Source organism: Columba livia, chromosome 30 (assembly GCF_036013475.1).
Source record: "Columba livia isolate bColLiv1 breed racing homer chromosome 30, bColLiv1.pat.W.v2, whole genome shotgun sequence".
Lineage (NCBI taxonomy): Eukaryota > Metazoa > Chordata > Aves > Columbiformes > Columbidae > Columba > Columba livia.
The window spans coordinates 169276-189767 of NC_088631.1; the positions used below are offsets into that span (position 1 = coordinate 169276).

General features: G+C 62.6%; 3 protein-coding genes and 2 pseudogenes across 6 annotated transcripts; 2 read left to right on the top strand and 3 right to left on the bottom strand.

Moving 5' to 3' along the window:
• The first annotated feature begins 6 nt into the window (after window positions 1-6).
• Window positions 7-7798, top strand: PDE4A (phosphodiesterase 4A). Its single transcript, XM_065043825.1, is given in 12 exon segments — window positions 7-135; window positions 1431-1524; window positions 2155-2292; window positions 2295-2341; window positions 2749-2847; window positions 3186-3350; window positions 3855-3954; window positions 4829-4983; window positions 5054-5176; window positions 5246-5428; window positions 6238-6383; window positions 6385-7798. Coding segments are annotated over 12 exon segments (1899 nt in total). The 5' UTR covers window positions 7-69; the 3' UTR covers window positions 6968-7798.
• A 1535-nt stretch (window positions 7799-9333) lies between these two features.
• Window positions 9334-12617, top strand: SPC24 (SPC24 component of NDC80 kinetochore complex). 2 transcript variants are annotated; one of them, XM_065043837.1, is made up of 6 exons: window positions 9334-9487; window positions 10240-10413; window positions 10486-10630; window positions 12015-12107; window positions 12184-12260; window positions 12339-12617. In XM_065043837.1, the coding sequence occupies exons 1-6, from the start codon at window positions 9349-9351 to the stop codon at window positions 12443-12445; spliced, it is 735 nt and encodes a 244-aa protein (XP_064899909.1). In that variant the 5' UTR covers window positions 9334-9348; the 3' UTR covers window positions 12446-12617. The 2 variants fall into 2 exon arrangements, with proteins under 2 accessions (XP_064899909.1, XP_064899910.1); XM_065043838.1 differs by having other exon boundaries at window positions 9481-9498; window positions 10238-10413.
• Window positions 12556-20477, bottom strand: KEAP1 (kelch like ECH associated protein 1). Of its 3 annotated transcripts, none has more exons than XM_065043832.1 (6): window positions 20294-20477; window positions 17510-18138; window positions 15142-15827; window positions 14061-14266; window positions 13153-13329; window positions 12556-13063 (listed from the first exon to the last, which is right to left on the bottom strand). In XM_065043832.1, the coding sequence occupies exons 1-6, from the start codon at window positions 20460-20462 to the stop codon at window positions 12897-12899; spliced, it is 2034 nt and encodes a 677-aa protein (XP_064899904.1). In that variant the 5' UTR covers window positions 20463-20477; the 3' UTR covers window positions 12556-12896. The 3 variants fall into 3 exon arrangements, with proteins under 3 accessions (XP_064899904.1, XP_064899906.1, XP_064899905.1); XM_065043834.1 differs by having other exon boundaries at window positions 20236-20342; XM_065043833.1 differs by lacking the exon at window positions 20294-20477 and adding an exon at window positions 19491-19620.
• LOC135576794 (5S ribosomal RNA) lies at window positions 13424-13542 on the bottom strand (annotated as a pseudogene).
• On the bottom strand, window positions 13703-13821 carry LOC135576770 (5S ribosomal RNA; annotated as a pseudogene).
• Window positions 20478-20492: the final 15 nt, after the last annotated feature.

A 20492-nucleotide genomic window follows, 5' to 3' on the forward strand; every position in this document is an offset into this window, starting at 1 on the left:
CCCCCCCATTTCTCTCGGCGTGGCGGGGGGGCCCAGCCCCCCCCCAGGCGACCCCCCCGCGGCCGGAAAATGCCCTTGGTGGACTTTTTCTGCGAGACGTGCGCCAAGCCCTGGCTGGTGGGCTGGTGGGACCAGGTAAGGGGGGGGCACGGGGGGGGGGCACCTGTGACCTTCCCCCCCCGCCCAGTGTCACCGTGGGGGTGTCACCTCCCCTCCTTGCACGGTGTCCCCCCCAACTTTGGGGCCGTTATTTGGATGCTATGGCCCCATGGTGGGGGGGGGGATTATATGGGGGGGCACCCAGTTTGTGCCTGGGGGGGGTCACTGTCACACTGAGACCCGATAAACTCGTGACAAGTTGGGGTGGCCCCGTTTTTGGGGGGGGGACCCCCCCCCCAGCAAGAAGCGGGATGGGGCAGTTGCTATGGAGACTGTGGTTGCCATGGTGATGGGGCGGAGGGTCCTGATTGGCTGATGGGGGGAAGGATGAGGGTGATGCTCTTTACTGCCCCCCAAACCCCTTTGGGGAGCAATAAGGGGGTTGGGGGGGTTGGGTGGGCTGGGCGGGGGGGGCCCGGACGCCTGGGTTCCCTCCGGGGGGGTTGACACACAGGGATGAGTCACTGCGGGGGGGGCGGGGGGGGCAGCATCCGGGACCCGCTCAAGGACAGTGAGGACTCGGGGGACACGGGTGGCGTTTGTCACCCCCCTCCCGCCACAATGACACCCCTGGGTGCCCCCCCAAACGGGGAGGGTCCTCGGGGGGGTGGGACAGCGGCTGCGAGTGCTGGGTGCCCAGTGTCCCCTCCCCAGTGCCACCAGTGTGTGTGTCCCAGTGCCACCAGTGTGTGTGGCCCAGTGACACCAGTGAGTGGCCCAGTGCCACCAGTGTGTGTGTCCCAGTGCCACCAGTGTGTGTGTCCCCCCAGTGCCACCAGTGTCCCCTCCCAGTGCCACCAGTGTGTCCCCAGTGCCACCAGTTTGTGTGGAGCCTCTGTGCTTCCCTGGGGAGAAGCTGCGGTGTCCCCATCCCTGTCCCCATCCTGTCCCTATCCCTGTCCCCTTCCTGTCCCCATCCCAGTCCCATTGCCACTCTCATCCTTGTCCCCATCCCTGTCCCCATCCCTGTCCCCTTCCTGTCCCCTTCCTGTCCCCATCCCTGTCCCCATCCCTGTCCCCTCCCTGTCCCCTCCCTGTCCCCTTCCTGTCCCCTGGAGCTGACAGGAGGGGGTGACCCCCCTGTCCCCCCGGGGCTGTTTGTCCCTCTCCAGGGGTCACATTTGGGAGATGTGGGGGGTCCCGGGGGGGGATGGGACAATGGATGGGGGTCCTGGGATGGGGAGGGGGAGTCCCAGAGGTGGGGGAGGATTTGGGGGTCCTGTAGGTGGGGGGCGATGGGGGGTCCGTCCCTCACCCCCCTGCCCCCCCAGTTCAAGAGGATGCTGAACCGCGAGCTCACCCACCTCTCCGAGATGAGCCGCTCGGGCAACCAGGTCTCCGAGTACATCGCCAGCACCTTCCTGGGTGAGACCCCCGGGACCCCCCCATGGACCCCCAAAGATCCCCAGGACCCCAGAGACCCCCAGGGACCCCCAGAGACCCCTGGGACCCCCACAGGGACCCCTAAAGATCCCCAGGACCCAAGAGACCCCTGGGACCCCCCCAAGGAACCCCCAGAGACCCCTAGGACCCCAGAGACCCCCAGGAACCTCTGGGACCTCCAGAGACCCCCAGGGACCCCCAAAGATCCCCAGGACCCCAGAGACCCCCAGGGACCCCAGGAACCTCTGGGACCTCCAGAGACCCCCAGGGTCCCCCAAAGATCCCCAGGACCCCAGAGACCCCCAGGGACCCCCAGGAACTTCTGGGACCCCCAGAGACCCCTGGGGAACCCCACCAGCCCCCCAGGAACCCCCTGGGACCCCCAGGGACCCCCATCAGCCCCCAGGGACCCCCAAAGATCCCCAGGACCCCCACCAGCCCCAGGAACCCCCAAAGACCCCCAGGGACCCCCAAAGATCCCCAGGACCCCCATCAGGTCCCTGGGACCCCCAAAATAACCCCCAGCTCCCAGATCCAGTGTTGCCGCGTCCCGAACCCGTGTCCCCGTGTCCCCCCCCGTGTCCCCCATCATGTCCCCCCGTGCCCCCCCAGACAAGCAGCACGAGGTGGAGATCCCGGCCCCCGGCCCCAAGGAGCGGGAGAAGAAGCGGCGGCAGCCGCCCCCCCCCATGGGGCAGATCAGTGGGGTGAAGAAGCTGCCCCCCCCCGGCTCCGGCACTGGTGGCTCCGGCGTCCCCGCTTCGGCGTCAAGACCGACCGCGAGGAGCTGCTGGGCAAGGTGGGGGGGGTGGGGGGGGATGGGGATTTGGGAGGTGGGGGGGGTCGGGATGGGGGATCTGGGGATGGGGGGTCTGGGGGTGGGGGGGGTTTGGGGATGGGGGATCTGGGGGTGGGGGGGTGTGGGAATGGTGGGGGTCGGGATAGGGGAGTCTGGGGGTGGGGGGGTCTGGGGGTGGGGGGGGGTGTGGGAATGGGGGGGGCTGGGATGGGGGGTCTGGGGATATGGGGGGGTCTGGGGATGGGGGGTTTGGGGGTGGGGTTTGGGGGTCTGGGGATGGGGGGTTTGGGGTGGGGTTTGGGGGTCTGGGGATGGGGGGTTTGGGGGTGGGGGTTGGGGGTGGGGGTTGGGGGTCTGGGGACATGGGGGGGTCTGGGGCTGGGGGGTCACGATGACCCCGCCCCCAGGAGCTCGACAGCCTCAACAAGTGGGGCCTGAACATCTTCCGCGTCTCCGAATATTCCAACAACCGCTCGCTCAGCTGCATCATGTACACGATATTCCAGGTGCCCGCCCCCCGAGCCCCCAATCCTACCATGACCCCCCCATACCCAAACCAGAGCCCCCCCAATCCCACCCCGACCCCCCCATTCCCACCCCACACCCCCCAATCCCTCCAAAGCCCCCAATTCCCACCCCACCCCCATCCTCCCCATCCCCCCCAATTCCCACCCCAACCCCCCTCAGCCCCCCAATTCCCACCCCAAACCCCCAATCCCACCCCAAATCCCCCATCCCCTCAATTCCCACCCCCACCCTCCCCATCCCCATCCCCCCCATTCCCACCCCCTCCCCGGACGCCTGGGTCCCCTTTGGGGGTGTCTGACCCCCCGGTGCGGCGCAGGAGCGGGAGCTGGTGAAGACGTTCAGGATCCCGGTGGAGACGCTGCTGACCTACACCCTGACCCTGGAGGACCACTACCACGCGGACGTGGCCTATCACAACAGCCTGCACGCCGCCGACGTCATGCAGTCCACACACGTCCTGCTGGCCACCCCCGCCCTCGACGTGAGCCCCGCGGCACCCCGGGGCGGGGGGACCAGTGGTGGGGTGGGTGGACCCATGGTTGGGTGGTGGAAACAGTGGTTGGGGGGTGGGACCCATCATGGGGTGGTACGACCAGTCATGGGATGGTGGAACCAGTGGTTGGGTGGTGAGACCAGTGGTTGGGTGGTGGGACCCATGGTGGGACCCATCACGGGGCGGTGGGACCAGTGGTTGGGTGGTGGGACCCATGGTTGGGTGGTGGGAGCAGTGGTTGGTGGTGGGACCCACGGTTGGGTGGTGGGACCCATGGTGGGACCCATCACGGGGCGGTGGGACCAGTGGTTGGGTGGTGGGACCCATGGTGGGATGGTGGGACCCATAAGGGGTGGTGGGACCAATGGCTGGGTGGTGGGACCCAAGGGGTGCTCATCCCCGGGGTTGTTTTTGGGGGTGTTTTAGGGGGTGTTCTCAGGGTGCTCATCCCCGGGGTGTTGTTTTCGGGGTGTTGTTCTCGGGGTGCCCCAGGCGGTGTTCACCGACCTGGAGATCCTGGCCGCCCTGTTTGCCGCCGCCATCCACGACGTCGACCACCCCGGTGTGTCCAACCAGTTCCTCATCAACACCAGTGAGTGTGGCCACCGGGATGGCTGGGGCACCTTGCACACGCGCCCTCTTGCACACGCGTGTCGTCTTGCACACGCATGTCACCTCACTCTGTGTCCCCATGTCCCCACCTGGGGTGTCCCCCACCCGTGTCCCTGTGGGGAGACCCATGGCGGGGTGGTGGGAATGGTCATAGGGTGGTGGGACCCATCATGGGGTGAGAGCCCCATTATGGGATGGTGGGATCTGTTGTGGGGTGGTGGGACCCATGGGTGGGTGATGGGAACGGTTGTACGGTGGTGGGACCCATCATGGAGTGGGAGACCCGTTATGGGGTGATGGGAACAGTCGTGGGGTGGTGGGACCCATCGTGGGTTGATGAGACCCATCATGGGTTGATGGGACCCGTCATGGGGTGGTGGGACCCGTCATGGGGTGGTGGGACCTATGGTTGGGTGGTGGGACCTATGGTTGGGTGTTGGGACCCATGGTGGGCTGGTGGGACCTATGGTTGGGTGATGGGACCCATGGTTGAGTGTTGGGACCCATGTTTGGGTGGTGGGACCTATGGTTGTGTGGTGGGACCCATGGTTGAGTGTTGGGATCCATGGTTGAGTGTTGGGACCCATGTTTGGGTGGTGGGACCCATGTTTGGGTGGTGGGACCCATGGTTGGGTGTTGGGACCCATGGTTGGGTGATGGGACCGGTGATTGGCTGGTGAGACCCATCATGGGGTGGTGGGACCCATCATGAGTTGATGTAACCCGTCGTGGGGTGGTGGGACCCATCATCTGTGTCCCCATCTTGGGGGGGGTCCCCCACTTGTGTCCCCACCTCTGGGGGTGTCCCTGACCTGTGTCCCCCCCGTGTCCCTCCATGTCCCCCCGTGGCGCAGACTCGGAGCTGGCGCTGATGTACAACGACGAGTCGGTGCTGGAGAACCATCACCTGGCCGTGGGCTTCAAGCTGCTGCAGGAGGAGAACTGCGACATCTTCCAGAACCTCAGCAAGCGCCAGCGCCAAACCCTCCGCAAGATGGTCATCGACATGGTAGGGACACCCCAAAACCCATCCCCGCGGTGGGGGGGCGCGCGTCCTCACCCCCCCGTGTCACCCGCAGGTCTTGGCCACCGACATGTCCAAGCACATGAGCCTCTTGGCCGACCTGAAGACGATGGTGGAGACCAAGAAGGTGACGAGCTCTGGCGTGCTGCTGCTGGACAACTACACCGACCGCATCCAGGTGACGCGGGGGACACGGGGGGGACCCGGGCGGGCGGGGTGGCGGGGGGGTGACACTTTTTTGGGGCAGGTTCTGAGGAATATGGTGCATTGCGCGGACCTGAGCAACCCCACGAAGCCGCTGGGGCTGTACCGGCAGTGGACGGAGCGCATCATGGAGGAGTTCTTCAGGCAGGGCGACCGCGAGCGCGAGCGCGGCATGGAGATCAGCCCCATGTGCGACAAGCACAGCGCCTCCGTGGAGAAGTCGCAGGTCTGGGGACATCGGGGACATCGGGGACATCGGGGGGTGGCATCATTGGGGAGAACTGGGGGGAATAGGGACAGGGGTGGCATTGTGGGGACACGTGGCCAGAGGCATTGGGGATGGAGATCAGCCCCATGTGCGACAAGCACAGCGCCTCCATGGAGAAGTCGCAGGTCTGGGGACATCGGGGACATCGGAGACATTGGGGACATCAGGGGACATCGGGGGACTGGGTGTCTGTGGTGACAGTGACGCTTGGTGCCACCACCATGTCCCCAACTGGGCATCCTATGGGTACAAAGACCCTTGGTGTTCGCAGTTGGGCATCCCATGGGGACAAGGACCACTGGTGTCCCCATGATGTCCCCAACTGGGCATCCTATGGGGACAAAGACCCTCGGTGCCCCCAACTTGGCATCCTATGGGGACAGGACCCTTGGTGTCCCCATGGTGTCCCCAGTTGTGTATCCCATGGGATAAGGACCCTCAGTGTCCCCAGTTGGGCATCCTATGGGGACAAAGACCCTTGGTGTCACCATGATGTCCCCAACTGGGCATCCTATGGGGACAAAGACCCTCGGTGTCCCCAGTTGGGCATCCCATGGGGACTAGGACCCTTGGTGTCACCATGATGTCCCCAACTGGGCATCCTATGGGGACAAAGACCCTCGGTGTCCCCAGCTGGGCATCCTATGGGGACAAGGACCCTTGGTGCCACCACAGTGTCCCCAACTGGGCATCCTATGGGGACAAGGACCCTCGGTGTCCCCACGGTGTCCCCCGCCGGGTGACAGTGCCCCTGGTGTCCCCCACAGGTGGGTTTCATCGACTACATCGTGCACCCGCTGTGGGAGACCTGGGCGGACCTGGTGGCCCCGGACGCGCAGGAGCAGCTGGAGACGCTGGAGCAGAACCGGGACTGGTACCAGCGCCGGGTGCCCAGCAGCCCCTCCCCCCCCCCCGGCCCCCGCCCCCGCCCCGCGCTTCCGCTTCCGCCTCCACCCGGGGGAGGGGGACGAGCCGCCGTGGCCGGATGACACCCCCACGCCGCCAGGGGGCGCAGTCCCACCATACAGTGACACCCCCACGCCACCAGGGGGCGCCGTCCTGCCTCTCTTCGACAGCCCTACACCACCGGGGGGCGCTGTCCCGCCTCTCTTTGACACCCCCACGCCGCCAGGGGGTGCCCCCTGGGAACACAGTGACACCCCCACTCCACCAGGGGGCGCTGTCCTGCCATACAGTGACACCCCCACACCGCCAGGGGGCGCTGTCCCGCTTCTCTTTGACACCCCCACTCCACCAGGGGGCGCTGTCCCACCATACAGTGACACCCCCACACCGCCAGGGGGTGCTGTCCCGCTTCTCTTTGACACCCCCACGCCACCAGGGGGTGCCCCCCAGGAACACGGTGACACCCCCAGGCCGCCAGGGGGCGCCCCCCCGGGGCAGCCACCGGGGAGACCCCCCGGGGAGGGGGGGGCAGTGGTGACCCCGCCCTTTCCCCCCCCAAGCTCCGAGGGCTTTAATTTAATTGAAGCTTAATTAGGGCGTTTTAATTTAATGCGGGGGTTTGATTTGGGTGCAATTTGGAGTTTGGTTTGATTTGATTTTTTTAAAACCGTTTTCTTTTGCTTTTCATCTTAATTTCTTAAATTTTAATTCCATTTGAATTTTCTTTAATTAAATTTTCATTCCATTTCAATTTTGTTGCCTAAATTTTAAATTTCACTTGAATTTTCTTTTCTTAAATTTTAATTTCACTTGAATTTTCATTTCTTAAATTTTAATTCTATTTCAATTTTGTTTCCTAAATTTTAAATTTAAATTTCACTTGAATATTCTTTTCTTAAATTCAAATTTCACTTGAATTTTCTTTTCTTAAATTTTAATTCGATTTGAATTTTCCAAATTTTAAATTCCATTTTAGTTTTGTTCTTAAATTTTCATTTCACTCCAATTTTGGGGCGTTTGATTTGGACTCAAATTCAATTTCAGTTGATTTTGGTTTAACCTGAATGTTTTTAGTTGCAAATTTCGAATTTGATCCTAAATTTCCGTTTGGATTTGGGTGAATTTGAATCCATTTCTGATTTCATTTTGATCCCATTTCGGCCTCAATTCGGTTTCAATTCTCAACTCCCGTTCCAGATTGACTCCGGATCCTCTCCGTTCACTCCCGGTTGATTTGCTGATCCCGGGTGAATCGGAACTCGTCATTTCCGGCTGTTTTGCCCCAAACGGGGTTTATTTTGGGGGGGGGACAGGGGGAATTTTTATTGTATTTTTTAAAAAACTCAAAAAGACAAAAAAAGCTCCAACCCCCCCCCCCGGGGGGGAAACAAAGGGGGACACGGACAGACCCCCCCCCCAAAACAAAGAGGGGGGACAGTGGGGACCCCCCCATCACCAAAAGCCATTGACCCACAGGGAGGACGGACGAGGGGGGGCGACTTGGGGGGGGTGGGGGGTGAGGCTTTGGGGTGCTCATCCCCCCCCCAAAGTCTTCCACTCAACCCCCCCCCCCCTTTTGGACAGGGACCCCCCCAATTGCCCCCCTGCGGGGGGGGTGGGGGGTCCCTATATATTGGGGGGTCTGTCTGTGTGGGGGGGGCCAGGCCATATTGGGGACCCCCCCCCAAATCCCCATTAGAGGTGAAGCAATAACAAGGTGCCCCCCCCATTGGGGGGGGAGGGGGGTGGACCCCAAAATAGCTTTTTTTAAGGGTTTTTTTTTGGGGGGGGTCCCCCATTTCTGAACACTGTACTGTAGCATTGGGGCTGGGGTCTCCCTTCACTGTGGCGGGGGGGGCGCAGCCGGGGGGGGCACAATGGTGCTGGGGGGGGGCCCATGGGGGGGGTCTGACCCCCACTTTAAATTGGGGGGGGGGTGTCAGGCCCCCCCCTGTGCGATGTGGCCTTTGGGATGGGGGGGGCTCAGTGTGGGGGGGTCTCCTTGGTGGGGGGGCAGAGCTTTTATTTTTGTATGCGGTGGCGTTCTCTGTAAATATTGTGAATAGTTCGGATGGGACCCCCTCCTCTCGGGGGGGGGCAATGGGGGTGACCCCCCCCACCCCCAAAGTCACCCCCCCAGACCCCCCCTCTTTGTGTCCCCCCCCCCCTTCTCCCTCCTTCGCCATCAGCTCCAATAAAGAGGAGAAGGGAATGAGTGTGGGGGGGTCTGTGCTGGGGGGGGTGAATTGGGGGGGTCTCATGGGGGTGAATTGGGGGGATAAGGGAAGGTGGGGGGGACAGGGAAGGTCTGGGGGGGGTCCCAATGCCCATGGGGGGGGTCTCATGTCCTGGGGGTGTCCCCCGGATCAGGGTCAGGCCCTGGGGGGGTCGTGGCCCCTTTTGGGGGGGTCCCACTGCTGCAGGGGGGGTCCCTGGAGTATCTTCAGGACATGGGGGGGGTCCCCAGCATTGGGGGGTCCATGGACCAGGTCCCGGGGGGGGCCTCAGTACTGGGGGGTCCCTGGAGCAGCCCCAGACCGTTGCGGGGGGGGGGTCCCCAGCACTGGGGGGGGGGGTCCTTGGAGCATCCCCAGGCTATGGGGGGGTCCCCAGCACTGGGGGGTCCCTGGAGCAGCAGACCGTGGGGGGATCCCCAGCACTGGGGGGGGGGGTCCCTGGAGCATCCCCAGCCTATGGGGGGGTCCACTAGGGGGGGGGTCCCTGGAGCATCCCCAGGCCATGGGGGGATCCCCAACACTTGGGAGGGTCCCTAGACCAGGTCCCTGGGGGGTCCCCAACACTGGGGTGTCCCTGGACCCCTCCCCTCCTCAAGGTGCCCTCCCCCGACCATAGAGAGGAGGTTCCCAAGTCCTCCCGGCGGGCCAGAAGGTCCGCAGGGTCGAAACAAGCAGCCGCGTCTGGCGCCCCCCAGCGGGTCGCCAGCGGTATCGGCCGCGCCGAACCTCCCGCGCATGCGCGCTGCGCTAGAGGCGGGAGCGGCGCGTGCGCAAAGAGGCCACGCCCCTCCCCAGTGCGGTTCAAACGGCGGCGCGCGCGCTGTGACGCTTTTCCCCCCCCGCCCCCCCCCCGCGAAACGGACACACGGAGCCGGTAACGGGACAAGGGAACGGGGGGGCGGGCTGGGTTAGGGCGGGGCTCCGTGTCCTCCAGGCCCCCCCACCAGGCCTTCCCCTTCCCGCCCAAACCGCGGCCTGTACCCCCCCCGCCCCCCCCCCCGCCGGCTCCCTCAGCCTCATCTCAGTGACACCTCTTGCCCATCCACCATTTCCCCCCAAATTTTAGGGTGTCACCACCCTCATACGACCCCCCCCGACCCCTGTGTGCCCCCCCGACCCCTGTGTGCCCCCCCTGACCCCGTGTGTCCCCCCCCAGCCCTGTTTCCCCCCCCAACCCCCACTTCCTCCCCCCCAGCTTTTCTCCTTCATTCCCATCTCAGTGACACCTCTTGCCCACCCACCATTTCCCCCCAAACTTCGGGGTGTCACCACCCCCATATGACCCTCCCGACCCCTGTGCCCCCCCCTTACCCCTGTGTCCCCCCCCAGTCCTGTTCCCCCCCCCCCCAAACCCCACTTTCTCCCCCCTCCCCCCAGCTTTTCTCCTTCATTCTCAATTCCACCTCTTGCCCACCCACCATTTCCCCCCAAACTTCGGGGTGTCAACACCCCCATATGACCCCCCCCCCTTACCCCTGTGCCCCCCCAGCCCTGTTACCCCCCCCCCGCAACCCCCGCTTCCCCCCCCCAGCTTTTCTCCTTCATTCCCATCTCAGTGACACCTCTTGCCCACCCACCATTTCCCCCCAAACTTCGGGGTGTCACCACCCCCATATGACCCCCCAGGCCCCCCCATGCCGAGCAAGCGCATGCAGGAGCTGGAGGAGGTGAGCAAGGAGCTGCTGAAGGTCCTTGTGTCCGACTGGGCCGGCAGCCTCCTGCAGCGCAGCCTGGACAAACGGACGCGCGCGGACGACAAACTGCTGGGCGCGCAGGCCACGGCCGCCCGGCTGCTCCGCGGTGAGCACCCCCCAGCCCCCCCAAATTGTTATCCCCCCCGCGACCCCCCCTGAGCGTCCCCGTTGTGCGCAGAGCTCACGGCGGCCGAGGAGACGGTGGCGCGGACGCTGCTGGAGCGCGAGAGCGAGCTCCAGCGGCTGCTCCGGCGCCTGCGGGACCTGGAGCAGGAGCTGGAGCGGGCGCGGGAGGTCGGTGCCGAGCTCCAGAGCAGCCATGAATATCCTTTTTTGTGGCGGGGGGGTCCTTAGGGTCCTAAGAGGGTTATTAGGGGCAGTGAGCATGGCTTTACCAAGGGGAAGTCGTGCTTGACCAACCTCATTGACTGCTATGGGGATGTAACAGGGTGATGGACGATGGCAGAGCGGTGGACTGGTCTACCTTGACTTCAGCAAAGCCTTTGACACTCCCACAGCATCCTAGTTGCTAAGTTGAGGAGGGGTGGTCTGGACAATAGAGCAGTGAGGTGGGTTGCAAACTGGCTTAAGGAGAGGAGCCAGAGAGTGGTGGTCAATGGTGCGGAGTCCAGTTGAGGCCAGTATCCAGTGCAGTGCCTCAGGGGTCAGTACTGGGGCCAATATTATTCAATATATTCATTAACGATTTAGACGAGGGAATAGAGTGACTGTCAGCAAGTTTGCTGGTGACACCAAGCTGGAGCAGTGGTGACACTGGAGCTGTGCTGCCATCAGAGACCTGGACAGGCTGGAGAGCTGGGTGGGGAATAACCTGCTGAAATTTAACGAGGGGAAGTGTAGAGTGTTGATGTGGGCAGGAACAAGCCCAGGGTCCAGTATAGGTTGGGAAATTACATATTAGAGAGCAGCGTAGGGGAAAGGGACCTGGGGGTCCTGGGGACAGCAGGGAGACCGTGAGCCAGCACTGGGCCCTTGTGGCCAGGAAGCCAATGGGACCTGGGGGGGTTAGAAGGGGGTGGTCAGTAGGTCAGAGAGGTTCTCCTGCCCCTCTGCTCTGCCCTGGGGAGGCCACATCTGGAATAGTGTGTCACATCTGGAATAGTGTGTCACATCTGGAATAGTGTGTCACATCTGGAATAGTGTGTCCAGCTGTGGCCCCTCAGTTCCAGCAGGACAGGAACTGCTGGAGAGGGTCCAGCGCAGGGCAATGAAGATGCTGAAGGGAGTGGAGCATCTCCCTTATGAAGAAAGGCTGAGGGAGCTGGGGCTCTTGAGTTTGGAGAAGAGGAGACTGAGGGGCGACCTCATTAATGTTTATGAATATCTAAAGGGTGAGTGCCATGAGGATGGAGCCAGGCTCTGCTGGGTGGCAAACAATGACAGGACAAGGGGTAATGGGATCAAGCTGGAACACAAGAGGTTCCGCTTAAACTTGAGAAGAAGCTTCTTCCTGGTGAGGGTGGCAGAGCACTGAACAGGCTGCCCAGGGGTTGTGGAGTCTCCTTCTGTGCAGACATTCCAACCCGCCTGGACATGTTCCTGTGCGACCTCACCTGGGCGTTCCTGCTCCATGGGGGATTGGACTGGATGAGCTTTTGAGGTCCCTTCCCATCCCAAACATACTGTGATTCTTATTGTCCTTTTGGGGGGTCGGCGATGGCCGGTTGTGTCCCTTGACGGCCGCACCGCGCTGCGCCGGGAGCTGGAGGAGCTGCGGGAGCAGAGCCGGCGGCTGGAGGAGGAAACGGAGCGGGACGAGGACGCCGTGCCGTCCGCAGCGTGAGTTTGGGGGGGTCGCAAAGGGGGGGGTGCACCCCAAAACACCCCCGAGCCCCCTGCCGTGTGTCGCCCGCAGGTACGTGACGCAGCTTTACTACAAGATCAGCCGCATCGATTGGGATTACGGAACCGAGGCGGCGCAGATCAAAGGCAGTGAGTGGCCCCCTTGCCCCCCCCATCCCCTACCCCACTTAAACCCCCCTAATTCTTCTCTACCCCCCCCAAAAAAAGTCCATTATGGCCCCGACATCGCTCAGCCCATTGACATCGACGGCAGCCGCCACTCGCGCTGCTTCGTTAGTGATTATTTGTGGAGCCTCGTGCCGACGACGTGGTGAATCCGGCGCGGATTGGGCAACGCCAACAACCCCCTGGCGGCGCTGACCCCCCCACTATGGCCCTGCCCCCCCCCCCGGTGGTGCTGACCCCCCCAGCTTAACCGCACAAGTCTCTTTTCCTTTTTAATTCATGTAACAACGGTGTGAAAATCATTAAAACCAGTTAATCGGCTGCCGGGCCGGAATGGGGGCGGGGGGGCTGCGAATCGGGGTGTTCTCCCCAAAACCGGGAGGTGGGGGGGAATTTTGGGGGTGCCACGACCCCCCCCATGAACTGTCCATGTGGCCGAGCGAGGCGGGGGGGGCGACCAGCGCTGACGTTTTATCCTCCCCCCCGCCGCATTTACCCGCCGCCGTGGGGGGAGAAAACATGGGGAGAGGGGGGAAACTGAGGCACGGCGGCTTCACCGTGTCCCATCCCGACCCCGTCCCCCCCACGGCGGCGCCGGGGTTAGCAGGGACACTCGTGGCGGTCGCTCTGCTTGCGGCACGGCTCCATGGTGATGGCCACCCCCACGCCGCTGCGCCCCGACGTCATCCGCGTCACCTCGGTCCACGTGTCCGTCCCCGGGTCGTAACACTCCACCGAGTCCAGGAACGTGTGGCCGTCGTAGCCGCCTGCGCCGAGACGCGACGTGTGCTTTTCTTTCCTCTTTGTGGTGTTTTCCCCTCCCCCCCCCACCCCGCCGTGGCCCCCCCGGGCTTACCCAGCACGTAGATCTTGCCCTGGTAGACGGTGACGCCGAGGGCGCTGCGCCGGTGCCGCATCGGCGCCACGAACGTCCAGGTGTCCGTCTCCACCTCGTACCGCTCGGTGCTGTTGAGCTGGTCGGTGCCGTCGTACCCCCCCATGGCGTAGATGCAATTATTGAGCGCGCAGACCCCTGCCGGGGGGAAATCAGAGTGTCAGGGGGTGGAAGGGACCCCAAAGCTCATCCAGTCCAACAACCCCCCCCGGAGCAGGAACACCCAGCTGAGGTGACACAGCACCCGCTATTCCCAGCTGGTCTCCCATCCAAGCACTGACCGGGCCCGACCCTGCTTAGCTTCCCAGAGCAGACGGGATGGGGCGTTCTCAGGGTGCTATGCCTGTGTATATATATATACACACATGTATGTTTCCCAAGTATATCCTGACAGTATCTGAACTAAAGGGCAGAGCAGAGGGGCAGGAGAACCTCTCTGACCTACTGACCACCCCCTTCCAACCCCCCCAGGTCCCATTGGCTTCCTGGCCACAAGGGCCAGTGCTGGCTCAGCCCACAGCACCCGCTATTCCCAGCTGGTCTCCCATCCAAGCACTGACCGGGCCCGACCCTGCTTAGCTTCCCAGAGCAGACGGGATGGGGCGTTCTCAGGGTGCTATGGCTGTAGATATTATATATACATGTACATATACATGTTCCCTGAGTATATCCTGACAGTATCTGAACTAAACCCTTTTTCCATGCTCATCCTGCTGTCCCCAGGACCCCCAGCTCCCTTTTCACCGCTCTCCAACAGCTCGTTCCCAACCTACACCGGAACCTGGGGTTGTTTATTGCCCCTAAGGACCCCTCTTCTCCTTGAGAACTCATTAATTAGAGCCCTCTAATTGACTGCAACCCCCGCTCACCGGCGCCGCTGCGGATGGTGGCCATGGGGGCGATGGCGCGCCAGCTGTCGTGCTCGGGGTGGTAGCACTCGGCCGAGCTCAGGCGGGTGGTGCCGTCGAACCCCCCCACGGCGTAAAGGAGCCGGTTCAGCACGGCCACCCCCACGCCGATGCGCCGCGACAGCATCGGCGCCACCAGCTGCCACTCGTCGCGCTCCGGCTCGTACCTGGGGGGGCCGATCACAGTATGTGAGTGACGGGGGGGCCACAATAGTATCTGAGTGATGGGGGGGGACATAATAACAGTATCTGAGTGATGGGGGGGACATAATAACAGCATCTGAGTGATGGGGGGGGACAATAATAATAGTATCTGAGTGATGGGGGGCACATAATAATAGTATCTGAGTGATGGGGGGACATAATAATAGTATCTGAGTGATGGGGGGGACAATAATAATAGTATCTGAGTGATGGGGGGGACATAATAATAGTATCTGAGTGATGGGGGGGACAATAATAATAGTATCTGAGTGATGGGGGGGGACATAATAACAGTATCTGAGTGATGGGGGGCACATAATAATAGTATCTGAGTGATGGGGGGACATAATAATAGTATCTGAGTGATGGGGGAGACAATAATAATAGTATCTGAGTGATGGGGGGGACAATAATAATAGTATCTGAGTGATGGGGGGGACAATAATAATAGTATCTGAGTGATGGGGGGGCCACAATAGTATCTGAGTGATGGGGGGGGACATAATAACAGTATCTGAGTGATGGGGGGACAATAATAATAGTATCTGAGTGATGGGGGGGACATAATAACAGCATCTGAGTGATGGGGGGGACAATAATAATATCTGCTATCACCATGTGTTATCACCCTGGGGGGCAGATTTTGACCCCCCAGTGCTGCATTATCACCCTGGGGGGCAGATTTAGGCCCCCCCAGTGCTGTGTTATCACCTTGGGGGGCAGATTTTGACCCCCCAGTGCTGTGTTATCACCTTGGGGGGCAGATTTAGTTACCCCCCCAAGCAGAGTTTGACCCCCCGCTCCTGCCTTATCCCCCATTCCCCCCCAGCCCCCTCACCTCTCCACGCTGCTGTGGTGGATACATCCATGCGACCCCCCCACGGCGTAAATCATGCCGTCGATGACCCCCACGCCGATGCGGTTGCGGGGGACGCTCATGGGGCTGCACTGGGACCACTGGTTGGTCATGGGGTTGTAACAGTCGATGGCGGCCGAGTCCGTGTTCCCATCGGGGGAATTATTCCTCCCCCCCACCGCATAAAACAACCCCCCCACTACACAACCCCCCAAACCGCTCCGGGGAACCTGCAGATCAGCCAAACGAATCCAAGAGCCATCCCGGGGGTTAAAAGCTTCCAAAAAACTCAAGGATTGGCGGAAGTAGCCGCCGGCCGTATAGATGAGCTGCCCGACCTTGGGCGTGCGGCAGGGCAGGACCTGCGTGGCTTTGTGAAGCGTCAGGTCCTGGAAGATCTGCGCCAGGTAATCCTTGGAGGGCGAGTCCCCCCGCAGGATCTCGCACTTCTGGAGCTGCGTCTGCAGGAAGTGCGGGGTGAGCGAGTGGCAGCGCACGGCGCGCAGCAGCGCCTGTACGTACAGCCGCCGGCTGGGACAGTCGTGCTTCACCCAGTTGATGCAGGCGTGGAAAACCTCGGACTCGCAGCGCACGTTCAGCTCGTCGCGGCTGATCAGCGTCACCAGCTGGCAGTGCGACAGGTTGAAGAACTCCTCCTGCTTGGAGACCTGCGCGGGAGGGAGACACGGGGGGTTTGTGGGGGTACGGGCACCCCCGAAACCAGGACCCCCCTCCAATCCATCCCAACCCATCAACAGCACCAGGTGAAACTGGAGGCTGGAAAACTCCTCCTGCTTGGAAACCTGGAGGAAAATATGGGGGATGAGTATATTTTGGGGGGTACAGGGTCCCCAAAACTCCTCCTGCTTGGAAACCTGGAGGATAAATGGAGGGGGGGGTATTTTTGGGGGTACCCCCGAAAGCCAGGACCCCCCTCTAGCTCATCCCAACCCATCAGTGGCACCAGTTGAAACTGGAGGTTGGAAAACTGCTCCTGATTGGAAACCTGGAGGAAAATACGAGGGGTGAGTATATTTTGGGGGGTACAGGGTCCCCAAAACTCCTCCTGCTTGGAGACCTGCGCGGGAGGGAGACACGGGGGGTTTGTGGGGGTACGGGCACCCCCGAAAGCCAGGACCCCCCTCCAATCCATCCCAACCCATCAACAGCACCAGGTGAAACTGGAGGCTGGAAAACTCCTGCTTGAACGAAAATATGGGGGGGAGTGGGTGTTTTCTGGGGGGTACAGGGTCCCCAAAACTCCTCCTGCTTGGAAACCTATAGGAGAGAGGGAAATGGGGGGGTTTGTGGGGGTACGGGCACCCCCGAAAGCCAGGACCCCCCTCCAGCTCATCCCAACCCATCAACAGCACCAGGTGAAACTGGAGGTTTCCTACTTGGAAACCTGGAGGAAACTATGGGGATGTGAGTATTTTTGGGGGGGACAGGGTCCCCAAAACTCCTCCTGCTGGGAAACCTGAGGGATAAATGGAGGGGGGTTATTTTGGGGGTACGGGCACCCCCGAAAGCCAGGACCCCCCTCCAATCCATCCCAACCCATCAACAGCACCAGTTGAAAGTGGAGGCTGGAAAACTCCTGCTTGAACGAAAATATGGGGGGACTGGGTGTTTTCTGGGGGGTACAGGGTCCCCAAAACTCCTCCTGCTTGGAAACCTGGAGGATAAATGGAGGGGGGGGTATTTTTGGGGGTACCCCCAAAAGCCAGGACCCCCCTCCAGCTCATCCCAACCCATCAACAGCACCAGGTGAATGTGGAGGTTTCCTACTTGGAAACCTGGAGGAAACTATGGGGATGTGAGTATCTTTGGGGGGTACAGGGTCCCCAAAACTCCTCCTGCTTGGAAACCTGGGGGATAAATGGAGGGGGGGTTATTTTTGGTGGTACGGGCACCCCCAAAATCCAGGACCCCCCTCCAGCCCATCAGCACCACCAGTGGAAACTGGAGGCTGGAAAACTGCTTGGAAACCGGGAGGAACACACGGGTGGGTGGATATTTCACACGTAAACCCCGCGGGGACCCCCCTGTTGCGGGGACCCTATGTTTCTGGTGCCCCCCCCGTTTCGGGGACCCCCCCTGCCCCATTTCGGGGACCCCCCCGCCCCATTTCGGGGACCCCCCCCGCCCCGTTTCAGGGACCCCCCCCATCCCATTTCGGGGACCCCCCCGCCCCGTTTCGGGGACCCCCTCCGCCCCGTTTCGGGGACCCCCCCCGCCCCGTTTCGGGGACCCCCCCCGCCCCGCCCCGGGGACCCCCCTGCCCCGTTTCGGGGACCCCCCCCGCCCCATTTCGGGGACCCCCCCGCCCCGCCCCGGGCGCTCCCCCCACCTCAGCGAAGTTCATGTAGATGTACTCGCGCGCCTTCTGCTGCAGCTCCAGGCAGCCGATCTGCTCGGCGAAGTTGGCGATGCCGATGGCGTTGCTGGGGTGCAGCTGCTGCACCAGGAAGTCGCAGCAGGCGCGGACGACGCTGTCGATCTGGTACATGACGGCGCCGTTCATGACGTGCAGCACGCACTTCTCCCCCACCGAGATGGACGCGGTGTAGGCGAACTCCACCAGGCGCTCCATGACGTGCGGGTGCACCCCCTCGATGGGGATCACCTCCATGCCGCGCTCCCGCAGCCCCGTGGTGAACATGGCCTTGAAAACCGGGCTGGACGAAGCCAAAACGATCTTGTGGGCGAGGAAATCGGCGGGGGGGACGTCGTGGCGGTAGCGGACGCGCAGGGTGACGTCGCAGAGCTGGCGGTCCAGGCGCAGCTGGTTCATGATGGCCAGCGCGGCTTTGGGGTGCTCCTCGAGGCTGTAGCTGAAGGAGCCCGTGGACCCCCCCGGGGAGGGGGTCACCTCCGCGGGGCATTCGGGGGGTGGCGGGGAGGACATGGCGGGTCCAGCATCGCAGGGTTCCCCCCCCCGGCTGGGGTGGTTAGGAGGGGGTGGGGGGGGATGAGAAGCTGTGGGGAAAAGGGGAGGGGTTAGAGTGGGGAAACTGAGGCAGGGGGTGACACCCCCCCCCCCCGCCCCGAGATCGGCCCCAATAGGTATCGGGGGATTGGGGAGACCCCCCCAGATCTGCCCCACTATGTGATGGGGAAACTGAGGCAAGAGAAGGGGGGAGACCCCCCAGATCTGCACCTGTATGTGATGGGGAAACTGAGGCAGAAGAAGGGGGGAGACCCCCCCAGATCTGCCCCAGTATATGATGGGGGATTGGGGAAACCCCCCCAGATCTGCCCCACTATGTGATAGGGAAACTGAGGCAGGAGAAGGGGGGAGACCCCCCAGATCTGCCCCAGTATGTGATGGGGGTTTGGGAAGACCCCCCCAGATCTGCCCCAATATGTACTGGGGGTTTGGGGAGACCCCCCCAGATCTGCCCCAATATGTACTGGGGGTTTGGGAAGACCCCCCCAGATCTGCCCCAATATGTACTGGGGGGTTGGGGAGACCCCCCAGATCTGCCCCAGTATGTACTGGGGGTTTGGGGAGACCCCCCCAGATCTGCCCCAGTATGTGATGGGGGGTTGGGGAGACCCCCCCAGATCTACACCAAGATGTGATGGGGAAACTGAGGCAAGAGAAGTGAGACCCCCCCCCCAGATCAGCCCCAATAGGTATTGGGGGTTTGGGGAGACCCCCCGAGATCTGCACCAGTATGTGATGGGGAAACTGAGGCAAGAGAAGGGGGGAGACCCCCCAGATCTGCACCAGTATGTGATGGGGGTTTGGGAAGACCCCCCCAGATCTGCCCCAATATGTACTGGGGGGTTGGGGAGACCCCCCCAGATCTACACCAAGATGTGATGGGGAAACTGAGGCAAGAGAAGTGAGACCCCCCCGCCCAGATCAGCCCCAATAGGTATTGGGGGGTTGGGGAGACCCCCCCCCAGATCTGCCCCAATATGTGATGGGGGTTTGGGGAGACCCCCCCAGATCTGCCCCAATATGTGATGGGGGTTTGGGGAGACCCCCCCAGATCTGCCCCAGTAAGCGCTGGGGAAACTGAGGCACAAGGGGGGGTGGGGACATTAGGCTCGTGCCCTCCCAGGGGACACTGAGGCACAGGGAGGGGGCAGAAGGGAGCGACCCCCCCAAACCCCTACGGGGAAACTGAGGCCCGGGAAGCGGTTCCTCGGAGGGACGGGACCTCCCCAAGACCCTCCCAGGGGAAACTGAGGCACGGGGGGGTGGTTTCCCTGTAGCCCCCCCCCTTTCCTCACCCGGGACCCACCCCCCCGTGTTTCCCGCGGCCGGGACCCCCCAATCCCGCCCCGCGGGTTCCCGGGGGTGGTCCCGGGGGTCTCACCCGGCCATGGCGCGGTCCCGGAGGCGGCGGGGGGGCCGGGGGGGCCGTGACTAAGCAGTGACCGGAGCCCCCGCCGCGGTAAGAGTCCCGTTTGCCACGCCCCCTGCCCCGGGAATGACGTCACGGCCGGCGCGCCACGCCCCCGCCCGCCAGAATAAGAGTCATCGCGGGGTGACGTCACGGGGGTGTCCCCGGGAATTGCGGGGGGGGGGGGGGGCGGATCCCGGTGTCAACCTCGCGTGTCACCGGGGTGGGGGGATGCCGATGTCACCCGTGGGTGTCCCTGCGGATGGGGGGGCTCCGGGTGTCACCCGTGGGTGTCCCTGGGGATTGGGGGGTCCAGGTGTCCGGGTACCCCCCTTCTAACCCCCCCAGGTCCCATTGGCTTCCTGGCCACAAGGGCCAGTGCTGGCTCAGCCCACAGCACCCGCTATTCCCAGCTGGTCTCCCATCCAAGCGCTGACCGGGCCCGACCCTGCTTAGCTTCCCAGAGCAGACGGGATGGGGCGTTCTCAGGGTGCTATGCTGTATATATTATATATATGTATATATATACATTCCCCAAGTATTTCTTGATAGTATCTGAACTAAACCCTTCTTTCAAGGGCAGAGCAGAGGGGCAGGAGAACCCCTCTGGACCTACTGACCACCCCCTTCTAACCCACCCCACGTAGCCTTCCCGGCCACAAGGCGCTGGCTCAATATTCCAGACGTAGCCTCATATTGATAACCAGTAATTAATCACCCCTCAGTCTCCTCCAAGCTAGAGAGACTCGCCCCACTCCACACCGCTGGGCTCTCACCAGCTCCCCGTCCCGCTCCAACTGCGGGGCCCGGGGCACCCGCGCCGCCCCCGCCTTGCGCCTGCGCGGCCCCGCCCACCGCAAGCCCCGCCCGCTCTACGTCACTCCTCCCGCCGGCCTCACCCATTGGCTCCTCACCGCCTCTCTCTCCTCCACCGGCCTCACCCATTGGCTCCTCAGCGCCTCTCTCCCCTCCACG

Coding starts and splice junctions, on each gene's coding strand:
- KEAP1 (XM_065043832.1), bottom strand. CDS start 20,462: ATGGGTGAGGCCGGTGGAGGAGAGAGAGGCGGTGAGGAGCCAATGGGT. Junction 18,139..20,293: donor TGGAGCGGGACGGGGAGCTG/GTGAGAGCCCAG, acceptor TTTTCCCCACAG/CTTCTCATCCCCCCCCACCC. Junction 13,330..14,060: donor CACCATCCGCAGCGGCGCCG/GTGAGCGGGGGT, acceptor TCCCCCCGGCAG/GGGTCTGCGCGCTCAATAAT.
- SPC24 (XM_065043837.1), top strand. CDS start 9,349: ATGCGCGCTGCGCTAGAGGCGGGAGCGGCGCGTGCGCAAAGAGGCCAC. Junction 12,108..12,183: donor GACGCCGTGCCGTCCGCAGC/GTGAGTTTGGGG, acceptor TGTCGCCCGCAG/GTACGTGACGCAGCTTTACT. Junction 12,261..12,338: donor GGCGGCGCAGATCAAAGGCA/GTGAGTGGCCCC, acceptor CCCCAAAAAAAG/TCCATTATGGCCCCGACATC.